The sequence below is a fragment of the Lucilia sericata genome, unplaced genomic scaffold (assembly GCF_015586225.1).
Source record: "Lucilia sericata isolate MDLA Ls3-8-SP2 unplaced genomic scaffold, ASM1558622v1 Contig000588F_arrow, whole genome shotgun sequence".
NCBI classification, from domain to species: domain Eukaryota; kingdom Metazoa; phylum Arthropoda; class Insecta; order Diptera; family Calliphoridae; genus Lucilia; species Lucilia sericata.
In genome coordinates, this window is record NW_023994595.1 from 202,501 (window position 1) to 229,222 (window position 26,722).

At 30.5% G+C, this 26,722-nt stretch overlaps 1 protein-coding gene across 2 annotated transcripts in view; it reads left to right on the forward strand.

The window, feature by feature from the left end:
- LOC119606469 overlaps positions 1-26,722 on the forward strand; it is an 85,107-nt gene that overhangs the window by 33,394 nt on the left and 24,991 nt on the right. For both annotated transcript variants that reach the window (XM_037959985.1, XM_037959986.1), the window contains exons 2-3: positions 18,388-19,735; positions 19,817-20,028. In XM_037959985.1, the coding sequence (XP_037815913.1) occupies positions 18,519-19,735; positions 19,817-20,028 (1,429 nt within the window). In that variant the 5' untranslated portion in view covers positions 18,388-18,518. The remainder of the gene's footprint in view (positions 1-18,387; positions 19,736-19,816; positions 20,029-26,722) is intronic.

A 26,722-nucleotide genomic window follows, 5' to 3' on the forward strand; every position in this document is an offset into this window, starting at 1 on the left:
AGTATTGGATCTATTTGTTACACGAGTATATTTATTTACTATTTGATTCAGACCATTATCATTTATTATGTTCTCTATCTTGTTTTTGTAAAAACTGTTCTGTGACCAGTCAATATTAAAATCTCCACTAATTATAATATCACAGTTAATATCACATATCTCTTCGAGTATATCGTTGAAAATTGTACAAAATTCCGCCTCGCTACAACTAGGTGATCTATATACCGCACCAATAAAAATGTTTGTATTGTGGAGTTCAGCTTTGCATAAAAGTATCCAATATTTAGAGTCTTCGTTTTTTTCATTATTTTATTTATTCTCCATTCTTTTTTAAAATAAATTATTACACCTCCAGTTCTTCGAGAGTTAGACAATGATATTAAATGTTCGTATTTGGGTAATATAATTTCACTACTTTCATGTTCGCTAGTAAAATGTGTTTCAGATAAAATTATGAAGTCAAAATTTCCACTTTCAGCCATTATTTCAATTAAATTAAAATTATTTATTATTGGTGGCCTGTTTGTTTGTTGTTGCTGCTGTTTGTTAAGGATGCCCACCACTAAAAGTTTTAAATGTGGAGTCTGCAATACTGCACAGTGGGGCAGAATGGAAATTTTTTGGAAATAAATCTGGCATTTCTAAACGGCTGATCCGATCGGGATAAAATTTGGGGTGAGCGTAGCCAAGGAGTATTCGAGTTTAAGTTTTGAAAATGAACCCTGCAGATGCCCCAGGGACGGCGCTGTGGCGGCTCAAAGTAGGGTACCTATGACATGTAAAATTTTTAAACTCGTGCCATTTTTTTGTTTTTCACCCAAATACAAAGATTTTTATATTTTTCGACGAGATCTTGAAAAAACATACTTGGACATACTACTTATCTCTTATAATATCCGAGTTATAGGCATTTCAGATCAATATCATTTACAGATTCCAAAATATACGTTTTTTAATTTAAAAATTCAAAAAATTTTAGATTTTTGCCGTTTTTTGCCAAAAACTCTTTTATTAATAAAATAAAATTTTCTTTAAGAACATATAACAATTTTATAGTTTTCTAAAAGGTATCTTTACGCAAAACGCTTTGGCGTAAAAAACTTGTCCTATTTTTTGAAAATGTTGCTACTGCGTCCTTCCGAATATGACCTATTTTTTATCAAAACTTCAACTTTGGGCGACATGTTCTAAAATCCCAAAGCTGGGATCAGAAAACTGAAAGCAGTTTTGGAAACCTCAATATGTTTTCTATTTACTCCAGAAGTATTTTCCCAGCCCTGAAAGAAATGTGGACCCTATGGGCAAAAAAGTAAAAAATCCCATTTTTGGGATTTTCATTCCTATTTTTGGGAATTGCGGGATGCCCTTTGATCTTTTCCGTTTTTTTTTGCATTTTCTTATTTGAAACGACAAGTTTAACAAGCGTTGAAAATTTCATTGAGTTTTGTTCATAAATAAAGATTTTGTCATATATTACATATTTGTTTAATTTCTAAAACTATGATTTATATCAAAATTTTAATAGGGTCGCAGATAGCTACAACAATTTAGTCCATATTTATCCCTTAATATAATTTTTTAGTTAGATATGGAAATTCTCGACCCTTTACAAAAAATCTCAAGCCAATATCTCAATTACATTCAAAAATATGTTCATTTAAACCTGTGTCCTTTAATTTCATCTTTTTCATATTTTAGTATTAAGTATGACAGAACATACATTTGGTGTTGAATAAAATATTTGGACAATTTTTAAAAATTATTTAGTTAATTATTTCATTAAAGACTATAACATTGTATATACAATAAAAAAATTATAATTTTATTATGAGCCATTCACAACAACACCTAAATCACCCCACACAAACCACCTTTCCCGCCTACCGAAATATAAAACACAATTTAACACAATATCATCAGTTAGTATAAGAGCTTCTTTTATTTGAACTGTTTATCTTAAACATAATACAATTAATTCTTACAACCTACTTATATAGTTAATTCCTAACACTACTTATTTTCTATAAAATAATCTGTCATATCGGTATACATATCCAGAAGGTAATATAAGTCCTTTAAATCTTCCTTGTTTTGAGATGATAGAGTTTCATAACAAATCCATCTTTTTCGCATAGTTCAAAGAACAGGATTAGAAGATAGAAGTAAACTATTAAAAATATCTTCATTCTGTGATTGCCTGGAGCATTTTCTTGAGCTGAATAGTTGAACATGCTTAAAATCTCGATTCCTCGCTTCCTGGGCTTCTTCTGTTAATTATTTTCACGCTAATAGCTGGTATAAAAATGCGAGTACAGCGATGATATTCAATTTAAGGTTTTATATGAACCAAAATCGGTCTAAAATATGTTGTGAGGATCGGTCAATAATTGACCTTACCCATCATATAAGTTCCTCTTCAAAAAATTTGATGAGGATGCAGAAAATTACGAGTACCTATAGCAATGAAAATCGACATAAAAAAGTTTATACAAAACAAAATCTATGTAGAAAATTTTATGAGTATCGGTTCATAATTGACGCATATAAGGCCCCCTTTAGAAAATTACTCCTACGCTCACGTAAGAGTAATATTTTGTAAAAATTAATATTTTGTTAGTTCAAAAGAGTTCGGTTCATAATAGACATAAGAAATATTCCAAATATTATCCTGATGTTTACGGGGGGCATTCCTTTTACGGCATACAGTTTGATGGAGGATATACGAGATTCGGCACAGCTGAATATAGAACTCTCACTTGTTACTTTTCATTTATGATTTATTTATGAATGAATTAAAGAAATAAAAATTTAATGCCACTGTTTTTAATTTAAATTTGAAAAAAATACGTAAAACAATAATTTGGACCGCTAATAGGTCTAACCCCAAAAGGAGCAATAGGCTATATGAGATCATGATCGGATGCCCCGCCCTTTTTTCCGCCCACTTTTTGTAAAACTATTATTACACCAATTTTGCAATCACAATATGCAAAAACTATTAAACTGATTTACCTGAAATTTTGCATACCGATAAGTATAAGCTCGAAAAGAACTATAGAATATATATAAGATCTTGATCTGATGCCACGCCCCCTTTTACGAACACATTTTATAAAAGTATCCTTATCTATATCCTATCCTAATAATTATATGAAAGAGACTGTCTGTTACGCTTTCACGGCCAAACTACTGAACCGATTTACATGAAACACTAATAGTTCTATTCTAAGTGGAACAATAGGCTATATAAAATCATGATTGGACTTCACGATTCTTCTTATGCTAACTTTTTTCTATATAATTGTTATACAAAATTTTCATTCGAGACTTACAGAAAACTACTGAGCCGTTTTACATGAAATTTGGTATACCGATAGGTCTGACCTCAGGAGGAACTATAAACTATATAAGATCTGGATCGGACGCCACGCCCTTTTTTACGCCAACTTTTTGTAAAACAATTATACCAAATTTACGTTCAAGCATACAAAAATGTACTAATCCGATTTTCATGAAATCTGTTATAATGAATGTTGTGGAATGAACAGTACGACACATTACATCTTCAATAATAATAAATATATGTATATGAGACTCTTTTATTAATCTTTCACTACATAATTACTTAACCGATTTACATAAAATGAATATTAATAGGTCTAACCTCAGGAGTTAAAAATGACTCTATATGATATTGATTGGATGCTACGCACATTTTATGTTCACTTTTAGAATAACAGCTACAGCGAGCGTCAAAAGAAAGTGTACAGCTATTTATTTGCATAAAAACTTGTGTTGCAGTATAATTATTGATAAAACCGTAAATGATCCAAAATTTTTTTCTATTGCTTTTCTTGTTAATAAAATATATATCCCGAAGTAATCATCCGACTTTTGACCCACTTTTGTAAAATTTATCCAGTTTTGTTGATTAATTTTTGATATGAAAGTAAGGTTTCTTAAGAGGCTTTCTGATATGTAGAGTGTTTATTAAAGTGGTCCTTGAATTGAACTCATATCCACTAGATTCCCTGGTGTAACTGTCATATTTTTCGATAATTCCACAACAATTTCAATAGTTTTTAATTGTTCACTGACTATTTCTGACAATTCGTCACATTTCGCGTAAATATTGATTTTTATACCCTTCACCTTCGTGAGAAGGGTATATATAAGTTTGTCATTCCGTTTGTAATTTCCAAAATATAATTTTCCGAGTAAAGTATATATGTTCTGAATTCTTATAGATAGCCATGTCCGTCTGTCTGTCCGTCTGTCTGTTGAAATCAGTTTTCTGAAGACCCCAGATATCTTCGGGATCCAAATCTTCAATAATTCTATCAGACATGCTTTCGAGAAGTTTCCTATTTAAAATCAGCAAAATCCGTTCATAAACAACGGAGATATAAGCAAAAATCCGAGACAACCTCTGAAAATTTCATAAAAAATAAACAACAACAACACTGCTTATTCATTGCCTTTGTATTTTTTTTCAAATTCAAATTAAAAAATTAATTTATATCTGTATAATCAAGGCCGATCAATTAAATACATATAGGAAATGGTTGATAGATTCCCATTGACAATATATTTTGTCATTACACGCATGGAACAAAGAATTCCATTGAGTATTTACCATTATCAAGTCGTCCAAAACTGCTGTCAATACAGGACGACAGAGAAATACTGAGGAAATACCGAAGGAACCTTCATCTATCAGCTCCAAAAATTAACAACGAACTCATGACAGTCCTGTGAATAAAAATTAGTGTCGAAATTGTGGGCAAAGTACTAGGGAGCAATAATTTGCATGGTCAAGTACCAAGGTGGAAACCGCTCATATCGAAGTTAATCGATGTTAAGTGTCTTGACTCCGCAAATAGACTCATAAGTAAGAATATTGGATTCTGGAAGGAAGTTATCTTCGACGATTAGAACAAATATAATATTTTTGGCTCAGATGGTCGTCAAATGATATGGCGAAAGCTTGGAGATGCCTTGGAATTATCTAACTTAAAACCAACTGTAAAGGACCCAAGTTGCTCTGCCATATTTTGGGGTTCTGTGTCCGTCCACGGTGTAGGACTGCTAAAATTTATTATTGTAATTATAGACTAGAAGGTCCACTTGTCAATTTTAGAGCAGAATTTGCATGCTAGTACCACCAAAATGGGGCTACAACCCATTCAATTTATTTTTCAACAGAAAAACGATTCAAAATACACGACCTGGTACGTGAAAATGTTGATCATTTACAACACTAAGTATTTTCTTTCACCAAATTTTCAATGGAGTTAATGTCTGGACTTAAACTCCATTGAAAATTTGTGGTTATATTTACAAGAACAACTTTTAAATCACTCATTATCCTCTAAAACCACCATACGGTTGCTTTGCATGAAGAATGGGACATAACGCCAGAACTATTCTATAAATTGGTAGAAACGGTCCCACGACGCTTGGAAGTTGTTTTTAAAAACAAAGGCTACTATACAAAACATTAATTTCATTTTAATTATTTATTTTTACTTCATAATGCTAATCTAAATATGATTTATACAAAAAATTCGAATAATTTTGTGAAGCTATTTTTTGCACTTTTTTTAAAAAAAGTTAAATTAGTTTAAGTAAATTATTTTTTTTTTTTTAATTTTTAAAATGTGGTATAAAATTTAAGGACTGTCTGGACAACATAATAAATTTATTTATTTATTTTTCCCACAAAATTTATTATAAAATTATGTCTGTTTTCATAATACATTAAATTCGAATACTTATGAGAGACACTGTATTTGAACTTATTTTTACCAAAATCCGAATAAAGCTGCAAAATAACATAATTACTCCATTCGGTTGCTTGCCTAAGTAGCGTCTTTCGAAAAAATTTAAGCATTTCCCCGATACATTCAAAGAACGAAAGAGCAATGCTTCCATTGTACACTTTTTTATGACGCGTAAAAACAGCATTATTTTTAGAAAACATTTATAATCTAAGCCTGTGTTTCACTTTGGGTAGCTGTTTGTTCACAGTTATATTCGTATTATATAAGCCTTCTAAACTGCAATGAAACATTTTATTTTTTATCAATAACTGTACTATAACAAAGACTTTTGTAGAAATGAAATTGGTGCACACTTCTTTTGACGCTCACAGTATAACACCAAATTTCTAAGCTAAATATAAAAAACATTAACCAATTTTCAAGAAATTTGACAACAGACAGTGTATTTTTGGAATCAATTTTTTGATGTGGATTTTATGCTTCATGAAATTTTGCATGACAATAGTTCTATCGTGGAAGGTTAGGTTAGTTTGAGGAAGAGAATGTTTAATACATCAAATACGAATAAATACACCTATACCACTAATTTCTGGCCGGTTGTGATCTTAATGAAATGCAATGACCTTTTTTTCGTCCTTTTTTTGTTTCATTTATAATGCTCATGATATACATATATTCCTTATAGTATATGAGAATTATTATATAGGTAGTTAAAATTTGTATCAAAAATGTTTTTTTATTTGAAAACTCTAAAATGTTTGTAGGTCCTTAACTTACTTTACGATTAGGTAAAATAAAAATCTGTCAATTTCAATTTAATTTATTATCAAAAATCGATTTTCATCTAAAGCGTAAAATCGGTTGTAGATTCGTATATCCCATCACTTATATTTTCCACCGGAAAACTATTCTTATTTCAAAACCTGTAATCCACTGTATAAAAAAAAAAACTATTTTAAAACAGAATCGGATGTAGTTTACTACGATCGCCGTATTTATTTCAAGCTTTTCAAATTAAATAATGATTTTGAATAATTCCAGCACACATTTTCCATTAACAAATTCCGAAATTTTTTAATTAAAGGAAGATGTGGATATTTAAATAAGTAAACTTATTTGGGTAACTTTTTTGTATTTCTAACGATATTTGACATTTACACCTTTATTTCTTTAGATTTAATAAGTGGTGTCTAAATCCATCCAAAACTTTAGTCTCGATACATAAGCTAATGAATAAAAATAATATTTTTAAACATACTTTTTTATAAATGGATGTATTTTTGAGAAACAATGACGAACAAAACGGTGGTTTTACTCTTTAATGAACACCTCAAAATTGTTTGTCAAATTAAAAGTTGTTTTGTTTTCTATGCCAAGATCAAGGATTCTTCATATTTTCCTAGGACAGAAAAAACGTAATTTTGTTCTTTTTTAAGGAATTTGAAATCAATGAGCGCAAATTTTTCATGATTTTGTGCAGAATTTCTAATAATCGTTTCAGAGTTTTTTTCAATTGCATGTACTTTTTCCAACAGCAAAAAAATAGCTTGAAATTTTGTACGGTTAATGGTTTGAAATTAATAAAATGCCCCCGAAGACTTTTGCCTCTTTACACCAGGGGCACTACAATTCAAAGTACGGTGTGACCTAATTTAAATTGAACAGTTCTTTAAATGTGCTGCACTTGGAAAAAATAAAACAAATAATTTGAAAGTGTCCTTAGTTCCCTACCAGTGATTGAAAATGCTGATTTCAGTATAATTTCTATAATAACTATTTTATCGTTATAAGCTAAATATTGATATCTATTTCAAAAAAGTCATTACATATAGAAAAATATTTTCTTTACTTTTCGAAGAAACCCGGGCAACGCCGGGTACACGCAGCTAGTGATATATAAAGTAATTACTAAATGATTTCTAAATGATAGCACCCTCATCACGGAAGCAAAATTTAAACTTTCACAATTTATTAGATGCGTATCCAAAAACATTTAGAAGGATTTTTGATAAAAAGTAACTTACAGGTGGAGGGTATTTAAGATTCGGCATAGCCGAATTTAGCATTCTGACTTGTTCTTTTATCATTATGGTTATAAGCTGTTGCTGCTCTTAAAGTTTAATGTAAACGCTGGTATTTAATTTTTAAATCTTACTTCGTTTTCAATATTTTTCGTTTTTTATGTGCCACACAATTTTTGTTCTTGCATTGTGGGTTTTAGGAGTTATTTGGTTGTGTTATGGTCGTATATTCTTAGAATTGTTGGTGAGTTGTCGTTTTGATATATTAGTTACTGAATGAATTGTTTGTCTTAGGCATTTTGTTGAGGCGTCAGAAATATAATAATTTAGAGTTTAATTTACGGGTAGTGTGTTGTCATTGATTTGGTGAATGGAATAGGTTTATTTTTATTCCAGATATCTTTTATCTTGAATTCTTGATATTTACTCTTTTGACGACTTTGTTTTCTACGTTGGGTATTCATTCCAATTATATTCTGTAACTGAGGGTGAATTTGACTAATTTGCTCTCATGTTCTTGTCCTTTCTTCTTTTTAGAGAATGGGGATCACGCTTCTATCTATTAAAATGGTTTAATATTTCTATGACAGGCATGGATAACGTGACCAGACGGTTTTTGAATAAAAGTGATTAAAAAGCTCATTTGGAAGACAATTTTTTGAAAAAGCGGGATTTTGCAAATTGACATTTACTAAACCGGGGTTAAAAAAAGCTTTATATAAAAAGTAAGACGAGCGTTATTTACCTGCAATGAAAACTTACATACATACAGTGCCGGCAAAAAAATTGAAACAAGAAAAATTATCAGAGGAAAATCTATATTCTGCCAAACTATTTGGTAGAATTTGATGATCAATATCTTAAATCAAAGCTATTTATGTGTACTTTCTTCTGTTATTCGTTTATTATAGTTTATTTAAATTTAACTGAAGCGTTGGAAAAAATAATAGAAACAAGTTATATAATGCCTTGGGAATGTAACAAAATATTAAAAAAAAAATAGTTGTTCTTCATTTATTTTGAAATTATTTAGAGTGGAAAAAGTTTTGGGACCATTAATAGGTATCTACTAAACAATTCGAACACTTTAGAATGGGTAAAAATGGAATTATACATCAAAGTATTTCGATGAAAAGTTAAAAATATGCTAAAATAAGTCAAATTTAATACAAAAAGTTCAATCCAATTCATGACAAATCATAACGCAATAGAGGGTTTAGAATTTGAGATTAATACCATTATAAATATTATATTATATAAAAATTAAAAATAAATATAAAAACCAAAACATTTGAAATAGTTTTCGTTTGATTATATTTTTTATTATCAAAAAAAGAATGAAAAAATGTGTTTGTAGGATTTTATACCATATAAAAAATTGTTTCTACATCGATATTAATTTCCAATGTTAAGTCCCCTAAAACATTTTTATTTGTCAAGCATTTTCGATACTAATTCGACTTTTTTGTATTAAATTGAACTTATTTTAGCATATTTTAAAGTTTTTATCAAAATACCTTTATATTTAAGTCCAATTTCGTTCTAAAGTGTTTGAATAGTTAAGTAGTCTAAAATTGGCCAAAATTGTCTGTGAAAATCGGTAAGTTTTCGATATCTATAAATAGGCCTAAAACTTTTTCGACTTCAAATCATTTCAAAAAATTGTTTTATAGGTGATTCTAATACTTTTACCTATTTATTTTATTTTATTTTTTATTCATGTTATTTAAGATATTTTGAAAATGAGACCCTCGATTCTGCTGTCAGGTTCCATATATTGAAAAAATTGGTGCTAAAACCAACTTAAATGTGAAAAATCTACATACATACATACATACATACATACATACATACATACATACATACATACATACATACATACATACATACATACATACATACATACATACATACATACATACATACATACATACATAAGTACACATGTTTTAAGGATCTACAAATAATTCTGTAATTTTTTTTTAATCGGGCCACATTTGACCAATGCCCATGTAAGGCCCATTTCACAAAATTTTTTTGTTTATATTAGTCTTATAAATATTAGTATTCACTTAATAGACATAATTAAGCAATAAATTAATTTAAGTAGTAAACTAAATTTTATGAAGATCAATGTACAATAACATTGTATAAAAATAAATTCATAATTGGAGGTGATTTTACTGCCAAAAATACTTTTTGGGGTTCCCGTCTCACAACAACAAAAGGCAGAGAATTGTATAAAGCGGCAAATACCCTAGGATGTGATTTTATTTCCACTGGTAAACTTACATATTGGCCCACTGACCAATCTAAGATACCCGATCTCATTGATTTCTTTATTATTCATAAAATATCAAAAAACTTCATAAACGTTTAAGATGGTATAGACTTAAGTTCTGACCATTCTCCAATTCTTCTAACAGTAAGTGAACATATAATTCAACCAGAAAGCAATCCATTTCTTTATAATAAGAATACTGACTGGAAGTACTTTAGACAAAACCTCAATAAAACGATTGTGCCAAATATTATTAGTTCTATTGAAGAACTCGAAAAATATACTAATAATTTTACGGAAAACATCCAAAACGCAGCGTGGTCTAGTACGCCAAATATGAAAATAAAACAAACAGGTATAAATTACCCAAAAGAAATAAAAATATTACTGGAACATAAAAGAAAACTTAGGAGAAAATGGCATGAAACCCGATGTCCAGATGACACAAATAAATACAATAGAGCTTCACAGTATTTAAGGCGTAAGCTCAAACAAATAAAAAATCAAACTATGGAAAAGTATCTTCAAAACCTTTCAAGTATCAAACAAAACTACCATTCCCTTTGGAAGGCGACAAAAACCATAAACCCACCCAAAAACCATTCTCATCCACTTAAACAACCAAATGGACAATGGGCCAAATCGAACAAAGAAAAAGTTCTCCTTTTCTCAAGCCATCTAGAGAACGTCTTTCAACCAAATGTACCCGATTTATGTAATACTAACAACTTTTGTAACATAGCAAACAATGTATCTTCATCGAATATTCAAATCTCTGTAAGCGAAGTTAAACGAGAAATCTTAAAAATAAAAAATCCCCGGGTTATGATCTTTTAACAGCTGAAATACTAAAACAAGTACCTTATAAGGCAATTGTATTTCTAACAACACTAATCCAATCTGCTATACAGCTACAATATGTACCATCCTATTGGAAAGTATCCACCATAATCATGATACTAAAAGCAGGCAAAAATCCACATGATGTTTCATCATATAGACCAATCTCGCTATTACCTGTAATCTCAAAAATATTTGAAAAAATTATACAAAAACGTATTTATCCGTTTATATTCATAAACAATTGTATCCCTAAACACCAATTTGGATTTCGAGAAAAACATTCAACGATTGAGCAAATTCATCGTATTATTGATAAAATTGAAAACGTTTTCGACAAAAGGTTAATATGCTCTGCTGTTTTTATAGACGTAGCTCAAGCATTTGATAAAGTATGGCACGAAGGCCTGTTATATAAACTGTCCAAAATATTTCCAACAATGTATTACAAAATCATAAAATCATACATTGAAGATCGCTATTTCCATGTAAAACTCGAAAATGAGTTCTCGGAGCTGAAAGATATAAAAGCGGGCGTTCCTCAAAGCAGCATTCTTGACCCTCTACTATATTTGTTATTTACAAATGACATTCCTAACACACCAAACAATACAATAGCAACATTTGCCGACGACACAGCTGTACTTGCGATTGGAAAATCTACTACAGAAGCAGCCAGCTATTAACCCTTTCCGTGGTTTTGTCGAATATATTCGACATTACAATAGACTCTGTTTTTAAGCATTTTTTGGGTATAATATTTAACTTTAGTTCTAATTTTTTTCTTTTAGATGAAAATGAAGACTTTATTATATTTATAATTGAGATTTTGAAAGATCTTCCGTATTTTAAAAGTATTTAAAAATCAGATTTTAAGAAATTGTCACTTATGACTACTTTTTAAAAAGTGCTTTTTAACAACGCACATAGGGGCACAGACATATTAAAAAGGGCGATAAATCAACCAATGGCTTTCGATACAAGTGATTGGTATCAATAAAAAGATAATTTTCTCTAGATTTTGAATTTGTAAAAATATCATAACCCACCGAACAAAATTATACAAAAAGATTAAAATACACTTAAAGAAAATTTTTGGTCAATTTTAAAAGAAGTTAACAGGGTACAAAATTCTTTGAATATTTGATGGTCAAAAGTACTTACTCAACTCGTAATCAAATTTTTTTTATCAATATAATAACAAATGCAACATTGATTTTATGATAAAGTTGTTTCGAATCATTACTTCAAAATTAAAGGAAAAGTTTTAGTTACAAAGTTTTATAATTCATTCATTGATATTCTAATTCGAAATCACCATCCTTAAGTGTACCGATCTATTATTATTATTCAGGTCGTTTATATAAAGTTGAGCCATCACCGCCGTTATTAGTTAGAATCTTGTTTAGAATGTTTTCTAAGGAATATTGAGATAATAAGGGGGTTAAGCAAGATGTTAAATTACTAACTTCATGCCTAACAGAAGTTAGCTACTTAAAGCATTTATTAGTTCCCAGCAATGAACATACATACTGTGGACATAAATACATATGTACATTTTTATACTATATATACATATATACTAATGAGATATATAAACAAATTTAGTAGTTTTCCGATATCTAACTATTCCGACTGAAATTTTAATCGAATGTTTGCTAGGTAATACTTATATATTTTTAAATTCTTTATCTATTTTAGAGCTTAGACATCATAATATATTTCAAAAACCCTATATAACAATGATTGTAACCGAAATTTTACTTAAACAAGTTAATTTCTACTACATAAGGTACAAAAAAGGTGGCATCTCTAAAAAAATATTTTAAAATTCTGTATTAAATAATTTATACGTTTTTAGCAATTTTAGAAAAAATTATTGACTTTTTGCATTTAAACCTTATTGAAATCAGTTATTAAATAAATCAAGTTGAAATAATCTATGTGTACATGAATATCTTCAAACTCGAAAAAAATCAAAAACCGCAAAAATCCGCAAAATGTTAAAAAAGATTATAATTCTAGACATCCCCTACTTTAGAGGATATATAATGGTTATGGGCATTTTTGGACATTTGTGTTACTTTTTTACCTTCAAACTTTTGAAAATTTAAAAAAAAATAATTATAATTTTCCTTTCAAGTAAGTTGTGCATTTTGACACCTGTAACCCTTTCTATGTCTTAAAAATTCGTAGATCAATTCTCAACAATACGTAATATTAAACCTCGTAAAGAAAAGGTAGGCTTTTTACAATAAAAGGTCATATTATTAACATGAAGTATAGATCTCAGATCAAAGCTACTATGAAAAATGTTGCGAACAAATCTTATGCAAAAAAGTGTCCTCTTTCAAATGATATATCATTTGTTTTATAAAAATCAGTTTTCATTTTTGATTTATCGCCACAAGTCTCCATATGGCTGCCCCGTCGTGCAACGTTTAAAAAACAGCTTCATTTAATGGTAAAAACAAGTAAGAAAGTATAGTCGGGCGTGGCCGACCATATGATACCCTACACCAGTTATGAATATTAAATGTGATTTATTTTTCATAATAAAGCATTTATCTTCAATATTCCCTTGTTCCGATACATTTAAGCAATTTATGGATGAAAATCTAATTTTCTGAAAGAGGCTTTATATGGGGCTAGGGGCAAATATGGACCAAGCCCGATAAAATTTTGTGAATATATTTATATTTACATAATATTTTATTGTGCTAAATTTCATCGCGATATTTGTGTTTATAAGTTAATTTGGGACATTCAAGTAATTTTCTGAAGTGGACTTTGTATGGGAGCTAGGATCAAATGGGGCCCGATCTTTATGAAATTTGGCAGGGTCATCCAGACTTCTATAAAACTTAGTTGGGCCGAATTTTATCGATATATCTGTAAATTTAACAAAATTATGAGCTCAAAAGCCCTTTTCGGGGGGTTCTGTTCTATGGGGGCTAGGTGAAATAATGGACCGATTTCAACCATTTTCAATAGGCTTCGTCCTTGGGTCAAATAAAACGTGCGTGCCAAATTTCATCCAATTATCTTGAAAATTGCGACCTGTAGCTTGCGCACAAGGTTTACATGGACAGCCAGCCAGCCAGCCAGACGGACGGACGGACGGACATAGCTTAATCGACTCAGAAAAATATTCTAAGCCGATTGGTATACTTTAAGGTGGGTCTAGGACGAATATTTTTATATGTTACAAACATCAGCACAAATCCAATATACCCTCCCCACTAAAGTGGTGTAGGGTATAAAAATTGTATTTTAGGAGATCGGACTATGCAGATTTAAATTGTATTGTATTGAAAGAAGTTTAAGAAGACATTTTACAAAAAAAAAAAATTCATAAAAAATGTTGCTGGTACTTTTTGGAGACTGTTTTTCGAATGTCTAATATATTCGACATTTAAATTTGACCTTTTATAACTCACTAGGGAAAACTCAAATTCAAAAAATATTATTTTTCCCGGATTCAGCATACTCAAATTATCTTAAATATAAGTTTTCAAGTTTTTTTCTAGACATAAATTATTTTCGACCCTGAAAGGGTTAATAATATTTCTTTTGGGCTTTGGAGAATAAAAATCAACAATTCAAAATCTATACATGTAAACTTTTCACTAAAAAAAATACAAATTATGTTCCTCTCAAAATGCAAGAATACACAATTCCATTATCAAAAACCGCAAAATACCTCGGTCTTACGCTAGATTCTAAACTTACTTGGCTTGACCATATACTAAAGAAAAAGAAGGAACTTGAAATTAAGTACAGAAGCCTGAAATGGCTCATAGGTAAAACTTCTTCCATGTCAATACAAAATAAAATACTTGTCTACCAACAAATCCTGAAACCAGTTTGGACGTATGGATGCCAGCTTTGGGGATGTGCCAAAAATTCAACAATTAAACACGTTGAAGTTTTTCAAAATAAAGTTTTAAGACACATGGTCAATGCGCCATGGTACGTTCGAAAATCATGACCTTCACCGATTTAGGCGTAGAGTTTGTCAGAGACGCCAGCAGACTTTACTTCATCCGAAGCCAACCAAATAGACTCCAACGCATTAAACCACATCATCTGGTTTAAATAAAACAGTATTTTTGATATTTTTATTTAGTGTTATATCTTATTCTTACTACTAATCATTGTATTTAATCGAAAAAATCTGCTCGTTAGTCAAATTAGACTAGTCGCAGAATAATAAATAAAAAAAAAATAATAATAAAAAAAGATCAATATAAACCTAAATTCCAATAGACTTCCTTCAGAAAATCATTAGCCGTCTATAAATTTTATAAATATTTATGAATTAATTAACTATTAATTAAATTCATAATTATTTTTCACACTACTAATTAAAAAATATTTTATATATATTTTTAAAAACTAACGACCGCATATTAAACAAGTAGGAGTGCTATATTCGGCAGAGACGAAACTTAAATACCCTCCACCAACCACTTTTATATTAATACTTTTTTAATTGATCAAATATTTGTAGAAATAAGATTTCTCATGTCTTAAATGGAAAAACCCTAAAATTTAAACAGCTTAAATCTGTTACAATTGCAAGATTTATTGAACATTACAAACGCCATTTTCTTTTATATTTTTAAAGCTCCTTAAGATATGAAAGATTTAAGGAAATTCAAATTTTCGGGTCAGGACCTAGTATGGGGATATGATCGTAAAAAATATTTAAGTAACATTTCTGTATATAGTAGCTATATTTCAGTCAAATGTTGTATCTATATCGTAATTTAGTAATAAGTAATATGTGTTTAAAAGATTTTGGGAAGGGAACATTGTATGGGACCGATCGCAACCATATTATGAACCGATCGTGAACAAATCTTAACTAATATTTGTGCAAAATTTTGTATCAATAGCTTTATTTGGTAATGAGTAATGTGGGTGTAAGAGTTTTTCGTAAGAGGATCTTCTATGGGAGCTATGACCAATTAAGGACAATACTTGTACCAAATTTTAATTTAGTAATGAGTTATGTGCGTTTAAGCGATTTTCGGGAGGGGACCTTGTATGGGAGCTATGACCAATTATGGACCGATCGGAAAAAAAATTCACGCTAATATTTCTGTATATAAGAGCAATACTTGTAGCAAATTTTATATAGATATCTTAATTTAGTAATGAGTTATGTGCGTTTAAGCGATTTTCGGGAGGGGACCTGGTATGGGAGCTATGACCAATTATGGACCGATCGGAAAAAAATTTCACAGTAACATTTCTGTATATAAGCTTAATACTGCTGCCAAATTTTATTTGGATATCTTAATTAAGTAATGAGTTATGTGCGTTTAAGAGATTTTCGTAAGAGGACCTTGTATGGGAGCTATGACCAATTATGGACCGATCGGAAAGAAATTTCACGCTAATATTTCTGTATATAAGAGCAATACTTGTAGCAAATTTTATATGGATATCTTAATTTAGTAATGAGTTATGTGCGTTTAAGCGATTTTCGGAGGGGACCTTGTATGGGAACTATGACCAATTATGGACCGATCGGAATGGGAGCTATGATCAATTATGGACCGATCATTTTCCGGAAATATGTACTTTTGTATGGGAGGTATAAGAAATTATGGATTGATTCCGGCAATTTTCAACAAGTGTAAAAACAAATTTGTGATGATTTTCATGTAATTATATTGCATAGTTTTCGTGAAAATTGCATCAGAATCTGTAAAAAATGCTTATTTTTTTCTGAGTTGTTTTACATTTTATTTCATAGCTTTTCCCGATGTGAACCGATTTTGCTCATTTTCAATACCAAACTGCCTAGGACAATAGGGAATATTCTAATAATTTATTTCACTTCGTTTTTACATGAGCGTGTTTTACACAGGCAGACGGACGGACGGGCAGACGGACATAGCTAAACCCAGCAAAAAATAATTGATGTCATATTTTACAAACGACATCTTTATCACATCTCAAAAAGCGATTGCATATTTTTCGCTTTTATAATTCAAATATTTCCTTACAAATGAAAACCCACTTAAAAGTGAGGAAAGAGATGTAGAAAAGTCACTACAAATAACATATTCGAAGTACATCAAATTTTGGTAAAAAACCAATGAAATTTACTTAAACGTGTCATTGAAAGAATGTGGTTTATTTTTGACATCCGAATATCAGATTTTTACTGCTTCTAAAAATAAGATTAGATGCAGTTCAAAGTTGTCAAAAATTAACAACATCCCTCCAATAACACGCTAATGTAAAATTCATAAGTTTTTCACCAAAATTGGAAATACTTCAAGCATGTTATTTGTGGTGAAAATTCTTTTTCCTCACTTTTTTTCTGGGAATCGACTCAGAATTTCATAAGAACCAAGAACATATATACTTCGCTGGGTCTCAGATGAATATTTCTTGGTGTTACACACGGAATGACAAAGTTATATATACCCTCTATCACCACTCATGATGAAACACACAGCCATTCAAACATACGAAACGAATTTCTCAAAAAAACAAAAACAAAATACACAACGCAATGAAACCAACAGACATCCAAACATGCGAAACTGAATACACCAAGAAACAAAAACAATATACACAAGGCAATGAAACACACAGCCATCCAAACATATGAAAAGAAATACTCAATGAATAAGCAGTGTTGTTGTTGCTTATATCAAAGCATGAAAAAAATTTTCTTTTTTATGAAATTTTCAGAGGTTGTCTCGGATTTTTGCTCATATCTCCGGTATTTATGGACCGATTTTGCTGATTTTAAATTGCGATCTTCTCGAAAGCATGTCTAACAGAATTATTGAAGATTCGGTTCTCGCCGACATCTGGAGTCCTCTAAAAACTGATTTCAACAAACACACAGACGGACAGACAGACAGTCAGATGGACATAGCTTAATCAACTCCGCTACCTATAAGGATCCAGAATATATATACTTTATGGGGTCGGAAAATTATATTATAGAAATTACAAACGGAATGACAAACTTATATATGTATACCCTTCTCACAAAGGTGAAGGGTATAATAAATCAAATTAAATGACATATTACTCTGTATTAAAAAAAATTATGTTTAGATAACATTTTTTTCATAAGATATAAGAATATATGTATATAATTCAAATAATAAAACTTAAAATTTATAATGAAACTTAATTAACGGTTATACCTTTTATATTATTTAATATACAAATCATAAAATTCCAACGGATAGTTTTACGACAATTTAGTTTTCACCACAAAATAAGGTCGTTTTAGATGTGCACAAAATCTGTGAACAAATACCTTTAAAATAATTTTTTTTTTATGATCGGATGTATACTATAAGAGTAAAAGGGTTCAGAAGAAATCGCCTTACCTATTAATTATAAAGAAGATGAATATGTAGATATTTATTTTAATTCAATCAACTGAAATTACTTAAATTTCTTTCTTCTCTATATTTAGATTATTTTAAGCTGTTTCAAGGAGAAGATGTAGATAAACTATGATGAAAATTTTAAAACATTTTAATTTGGAAACATCATTTCATTTAAGGGGATTTTTCATATCCGTATATCCATAAAAATTTAACAGCCATGAACTCAAATACTGTGAATGTAGTATATAACTTTAATAGTAATGCAGTTATTGAGTGTGAATATAAAATAACTACCTTATTTGGGAAGGCAGACAGAGCAACTACTCTTAATTCTCCTATTTATGAATGTTTCCTAAAGTATGAAAACAATATCAAAAGTACATGTTTTATTCAGAATCAACATGATGAAGAGCTGCCAGAGGATTTGGAGGACGAGGACGACACGGATACAATTATGTTTCCAATTAATACTAAAAGATTAGGTATAAGATGGCGAAAAAAAACAAACATGCAAAAACGAAAACGTCACTTAATGCAAAGAGATTATGCAAAAAATATAAGCAACAATTCATCCTCCTGCATATTAGGTTATCAACGACCACTTACATCAAGGATATCGATAACACACCGCAATGAAAAACAACAACAATATTGGAAAAATTACAATTTTAGATTACGCAATTCAAATATTCGGTCAATTATATCTGAAAAGGAATCCTTATCGAATTCTAACTATAATTCGTCCAACACAAAGTATCGTTTAGAACATGATAATACAGAAAACACAAAAAAATATTTAGAGTTTGAGGCTGATGATAATAAGGGAAAGCAGTTTTTATTTGACAAAATGCAAAAGCGATGGCGTCATCACAAACATCGTACAAGGAGCTATAGCGCAATACTTAATTTTGTCATGCTAATGCTGTCATGTTCATACCTTCAACAGCGAAAATGCAAATTTCTACATGTCTTATTTGTTATACTATTAACATTAACACAGTATACTGATTCCATTCAAGGTTTGCTGGTGTCGAAATCTTCAACAGCTATTGGTTTAGATTTGGGTTCCACCAACTTCGAAAATGTTAGCGATATACTAGTATATAACAATACCAATAACAGTGCAAGTAACAGTAGTAATAACAGTATTAGCAAAAGATTAACAAAAAGTTCTTTTAATTTGGAGCATGACGGAGGAGAGAGAGGGGAGACATATCTTTCCGGTAGCAAAAGTCTTATTATAACATCATCTACAGAGGGTGTGACTTCTGGTGGTGCTTATCTGGATAAATTGGATAACCTGGAGCGAAGTTTGGCTGCAGTGTTAATAAAAGTTGCGTACGGCACTACTTCAACAACCAAACGTAGCATTCCCGAAAACAGTTATGTGCCAAGTTTAACAACAATAGCTACACCTCTACTCACTACGTTAAGGTATTTTTTGTTGTTTTATTTAAGTTTATGTAACGTTTAACAAAAAGTCAAAAATATGTTATTTTTAAAAAACATTTGTAGATATCAAGAAAAATCCCATCAATCTCAGTTAAATATACATCATCGTAATTACGAATTAGATTTGGAAAGAGATCACGCTTTGCCAACTTCAGCACCAAATGCAGATATTTTAAAAAGTAATAGTAATCCGACATATCCTAATCCAAATCGTCATCACAATCATGACCGCGATAGACACAGACACTTAATAAATTCAACGCCGAAGCCATCATGTAAGTAAAAAAATATATTTTATACATACAGTTACCGCCAAATAATTGCACCACTTCGCAGTTCGATTACATTATTATACGTCAAGATATTTCTTTGTATTTTGTTACTATAAGTGTATTCTTTTAGAAAATCGTTTTTTTTTTTTTTGCAAAATTAATAAGTGAATTTTAAAAATACGTACAAAAGCGTAAGAAGTCCAATAATATCACCATTAAACTTATTTTAGACAGAGTAGAGAATAATATTTTATTTCAAATCAAAATGATATTTGTATATAAATTTGGCTTTTTAGAGATATAGCATTAGATTTAAAATAAAACATAATCGAATTAAGAAATATTGTGCGATGTTCAAACAAAACGATTACAAATTATCATATCTTACAAATTTAAACAGAAATGGGTTGACTTAAAACCGCTAATCTTCGTTTAATCATAAGAGAACTATCTCGCAATAAATATAACTCTAATTTTATCGGAATTCGAAAAAATATAAAAATATTTATGGGCAAAAAATTACTGAATTCATGTCCAGGGGATTATGAGAACACATTTGAAATGTTTACAGCTCATAAAAAGTACTATTGTTGAAAATATGCATTAGAGATATACAGTTCCAAGTCAAATACGGACACTTTAATGGCAAATCTTGCGAAATTTTAAAACAATTGTTGTTCGATTTTCATTAGTATATTTATTAAGCTATTAGAAACTACCATTAGTGGTGATAGAGGGTATATATACACTGGTGGCCAAAACTAAAGCAACCGAAATCAATCAATCAATCACTTATTGCAATAAAACATTTGATTTTTTGAGTAAATCAGTATTTTTTCTTCATAGTGTGATAGATATTATTACAATCTACATATTCCAAAAAAAATATTGATTTTCAATTAACTTCGTGGAATTTTTTTCACTTTTCTCAAATTAAAGCATATTTTATATGGTCAAAACTAAAGCAACTTTATTATAACATTAATGTTTACAAAAACTATTATTGTTTTTACCGTTATATTTTTCATGTTTTGTTTTATGGTCTTATTTTACATTTCAAAAAACATTTTTTTAAAGTTTACTTACAACACCACGTGAAAAATTTTCGATTTAGAGTAATTTTATTATAAATTATGGAAAATGGCTAGGAACAAGTACTCTACTTTTCTTAAAGAGCAAATTATAAGTGACTTTCAAAATGGTTTGTCCCAAAAAGAAATTTCCGAAAAGTTTTCAATATGTAAATCAGTGATTTCTCGAATAATATGTCGATTTCGATCAACCGGATCAGTAGTGACAGTACATTCTGGAGGTAGACCGAGGAAAACTTCACATCGTACAGATAAAAAAATAATCCGTGAAATAAAAAAGAAGCCTTTTGTCACATCAACTGAGTTAGTGAGAGAATTATCTTTGGAAGTGAGCTCAAGAACTGTAAGAAGAAGAGCTGTAAAAGCAGGTTTAAGAGCTCGGAAACCATCAAAGAAGCCATTTATTTCTCAAAAAAATCGCAGAGCCAGGTTAGCTTTTGCAAAGGCCCATATTGGTTGGAGTCCTGCTCAGTGGAGAAACATATTGTTCTCAGATGAATCCAAATTCAACATAAAAGGCTCAGACATGAAGAACTTTACCGTAAGGAGACCAAAAAATGAACGTCTTAAACCGCAATATTGTAAAGGAACGGTTAAACATGGTGGAGGCTCAATAATGGTATGGGGCTGTTTTTCATACGATGGAGTTGGGCCAATTTACCAAATTACTGAGAAAATGGATCGATTTGTTTATAAAAATTTGTTGGAAAACGTAATGCTGCCATATGCAGAGGAAAACATGCCACTGATTTGGGTTTTCCAACATGACAATGACCCAAAACATGCTTCGAAATTTGTTAAGGAATGGTTGAGTCAATCAAAGGTAAATGTTCTCGGGTGGCCAGCTCAATCGCCAGCCCTTAACCCCATTGAAAACCTTTGGAGCATCGTTGACCGTAAAATAAAAAGAGATTCAGGGACAAATAAACACACCATTTTTAATCGTATCCAGAACGCATGGAACACCATTTCTAAAGATCAAATTGAGAGGCTAATTGATTCAATGCCCCGTAGATGTGCTGCCGTGATTAAAAATAAGGGTTACGCTATTGACTATTAATTATATAGAATTTATGGTTATTTCGTTATTTTCAAAAAAAAATCTTTTAAGCAAATGGATTTTAATTTTTTTTTTGCATTTACATTTAATATGAATAAAGTCTAAATATAAAAACCAAAAAACATCCCGTTTTAACCTTTTTAGCAGAATATATTTTCTAAAACATCAAAGTGTAATGTCAGTTGCTTTAGTTTTGGCCACCAGTGTATATAAGTTTGTCATTCTGTGTGTAACACCAAGAAATATTCATCTGAGACCCAACAAAGTATATACAGTGGTGGAAAAAATAATAGAAACGACTTTATATAGTGGTGAAAACTAAATTTTCTCAAAAAGTACCCGTTACAATTTGATGATTTGTATCTTAAATAAAAGGTATTTAGGTCTACTTTCCTATGATAAATGGAGTTTGTAAGTTTTTTAGCTCCATCGTATTTTATTGGTATTTAAAAAATTTGGCATTGGAAAAAATAATTTTAAAAATTTGAATTGTAAATGATATTCCCAATATCAAAATATACTGTTTCCTCGGTTCTTTATGTTAACGTGTGACCATATGAGCTCTGACGGCTGAATTGGAGCCACGACTTTCAAATTTTCTTTAATAAAAAGTTAAAACAGTGAAAGAAATTAGAAGACATTTCTTTCACTATCTGAAATTCTTATTTAAGAAAACTTGAAAGTCGGGCCTCTGATTCATCTTTCAGGATCCATATGGTCAATCAAGCTTCGAAAAATCAAATGTTAACATAAAAATTAAAGTAAAAAGTATACTTTTATATTAAGAATTTCATTTATAATTAACATTTTTTAAAATAAGTACTAAACGTAGATTAAGAAATCTCAGCTTATGTCCCCAGTGTAATACTGTGAATCGTTTCTATTGTTTTTTCCAATGCCAAATTTTTTAAATAGCAATAAAAAACGATGGAGCAAAAAAACTTACAAACTCCATTTATCATAGGAAAGTAGACCTAAATACCTTTTATTTAAGATGCAAATCATCAAATTGTAACGGGTACCTTTTGAGAAAATTTAGTTTTCACCCCAAAATAAAGTCGTTTCTATTATTTTTTCCACCACTGCATATATATTCCGGGTCCGTATCAAATTCTGAGTCGATTTAGTTATGTCCGTCTGTCTGTCTGCCTAAAACACATTAAAACTAAGCAAGAGAAATAAACCAAATTCACCAAAAATATTCATTGTTATTCTAAGCAGTTTGTTATTAAAAATCAGCAAAATCGGTCCACAACGTTAAAAGTTATGAGTAAAAATTTCAGACTACCTCAAAAAAATTACGGGTTTTTTCCTAATTCTTAAGTCGTTTTCTCAGAAACTACAAAAGATTTAAATTTAGTTTATTTTGTTTAATATGTTAATACTTTTTACAATTGGCTTATATATTAACTTTGTTTCTTTTCTATTTAGTAGTTAAATTTGAATTTTGTGAGCTTTTAGTAAGATTTTTAATATATAGAAAGGAAGGAAAAAACAAGTAAGAAATTATAGTCGGGCGAGGCCGACCATATAATACCCTACCCTTTGACAAAAATATAATGTGATTTAGTTGCCATAATAAAGCATTTAAGTTGAATTGTACCTTGCCTTAGATATACATACTTAAGCCGTTTATTGTTGAATAAAATTATGGACATTTAAGTGAAAATTTGATGGGGGCTTTTCATAGGGGCTAGGGTCATATGAGAACCTATTATTATGGAATTCGTGAGGGTCATCAAGTCTTGTATATAACTTGGTTTTTGCAGCTTTTTGTCGAGATATTAGTATATTAAACATAATTATGAACTTAAAAGCCCTATTAGTCCGGATCAGTTGTATGGGGGCTAGGTGAAATAATGGACCGATGTAAACCATTTTCAACAGACTTCGTCTACGGTACCATAAAAAATCATGTGCCAAATTTCATTGAATTATCTCCAAAATTGCGACCTATAGTTTGATTACAAGGTTTAAAAGCCCTATTTGGGGGGTTCAGTTGTATGGGGGCTAGGTAAAATAATAGACCGATGTTAACCATTTTCAATAGGCTTCGTCTACAATACCATAAATGATCATGTGCCAAATTTCATTGAATTATCTCCAAAATTGCGACCTGTAGTTTGATTACAAGCCCTATTGGGGGGTTCAGTTCAGAGATACAAGCCGAGACGGCTCAAATCGGCGGCGACTGGCCGCCGGTAATATTTTGCAAGCCGCGCCGCCGCCGACTTCTTTCGGCTCAAAAGCTAAGCCGGCTTAAACGTAGCCGCTGATAAAGATTAGAAACACACATGTATTTCAGAACATAATTTCAACAGATTGAACGGAGTTGCCACTATTTTAAATTCTTATGGCAAATTGAAAAGAGTTGCCACACAATATTGTGCTAATATTAAAATAGTGAAAACTACTATAAATGTCCATTTTTTGCAGAAAAAAACTTATATAGAGACAGGTTTCTATGTAACAGACTATTATACAATTTCACTAAAAAAAAGTGAAATTGAGCCGACAATTTAGCCGCCGCCGATATTTTCCGTAATAAGCCGCCGCCGCCGATCCAAAATGGTTGCGCCGCCGCTGCCGATCATTCCCCATCGGCTTGTATCTCTGGTTCAGTTCTATGGGGGCTAGGTGAAATAATGGACCGATTTTAACCATTTTCAATAGGCTTCGTCCCTGCGACAATAGAAGATCATGTACCAAATTTCATTGAATTATCTTCAAAATTGCGACCTGTAGTTTGATTACAAGGTTTACATGGACGGACGGACAGACGGACGGACAGACGGACGGACATAGCTAAATCGACTCAGAAAATGAGTCTGAGCCTATTAATATACTAAGGTGGGTATAGGACCAATATTATTGTGCGTTACAAACATAAGCACAAACCCAATATACCCTCCCCACTAAAGTGGTGTAGGGTATAATTACAAAAACCTTTATGAAATGGTTGTTAAAGGCAAAAATTTATACTAAAGTATATTGATTATAGGTTAATTACTGGAGTTCATTAATATGTAAATATTTAGAGAACTGGCATCTCCTGTTGAAGTTTGTGGTTAATCTATTTATCTTATCTTGAACATGTTCAGTGCCAGATAGCGTGTGGAGTCGTTGTGTAGAATAATGTCAAGGAAGATTATATAACATCTTAAGCAGCTTGTTTTGGGATATTTGAAGTTTTTTAAGACGACATTTTGCAGAAGTAGCCTAGACTGGAGCACAGTAGTACATTAAAGGGTGAAATATGGATTTGAGGATCAATTTTTCGTTTTCAATACTAAGAAAACTTTTTGTGATAAAATGTGGGTACATTATAAATATTAATTTGTTGATTTTATCTAATATGGTATATGATTATTAAAGGGCCCTTCACACGGTCACACTTTACGTACGACAAGTCTAATGTAAAAGTAAAATGAAATTCCATCCGTATGACAAAAAAGAGAATAAAAGTCGTATGATTTACATTTATATTTTTTGTGTTTACACGATTGGTATAAAACAATAACAGAGTAAGATGGAACAGCTGTTTCACTTTTTTTGTATGTGTTTGCATAAAAATACATCCCTGATCTAATGCGACTTGCTTGTTTTTTGAATCATTTCAAAAAATGAAGAGAGCCATACGACTGTCAAATTTTTCATCCGTATTTTCTCTCAATGTGTGATGGTTTCATTACATATTGCGTTTAGACGATCCCATCCGTTCTCTTCTACACAAAATTTTGACAGATCATATTACTTGTGTGCTCGTGTGAAGGGGGCTTAACCCTTTCAGTGGTTTTGTCGAATATATTCGATATTACAACATACTCTTTTTCTATGCGCTTTTACTGTATAATAAAATACAGTTAGTTATAATTTTTGGTTTTAAATAAAAGACAGACACTAATTGTATTTACAATTGTTGGTTTTTAAGGTATTTCATCTGTTTTGTTATTTTAAAACCAGCTTTAAAAGAGTAATCACTACGTTCGTAAAAATAATCTTGTTTTATGTATAAAAAAATATATTTTAAGAGATCGGACTATATCAAAATAAATTGTAAGTATTGATACAAGTGTAAACAAACGTTTTTCAAAGCAATTTGTATTAAAAACTAATGCTGGTGCTCTTGGTGATCGTTTTTCGAATGTCGAATATATTCGACATTTACCTTCAGAGGTTGTTTCTTTCCTATTACTATACATTGCTAAGTTATTCTTCTGTTCGAATTGTTTTCATAGAAAATGGAAAAATTAACTGTTGATGACATAATGACCATGTTAGAAGCTGATTCAGAGCTTGATGAGCCAACTGGAGCTCCAGTCATTATGTCATCAACAGTTAATTTTTCCATTTTCTATGAAAACAATTCGAACAGAAGAATAACTGGATGCAAAGATCGCCTCTTTAAAGTATCTCTAATGGAGCTACCTTTGGAAGAAAACCTTTGCATCGACGAACAAATCATTCCATTTAAAGGAAAATTCGTCGCTAAGCAGTACATAAAAGGAAAACCGTGGGGAATAAAGGTTTTCTTTTTGTGCGGCAA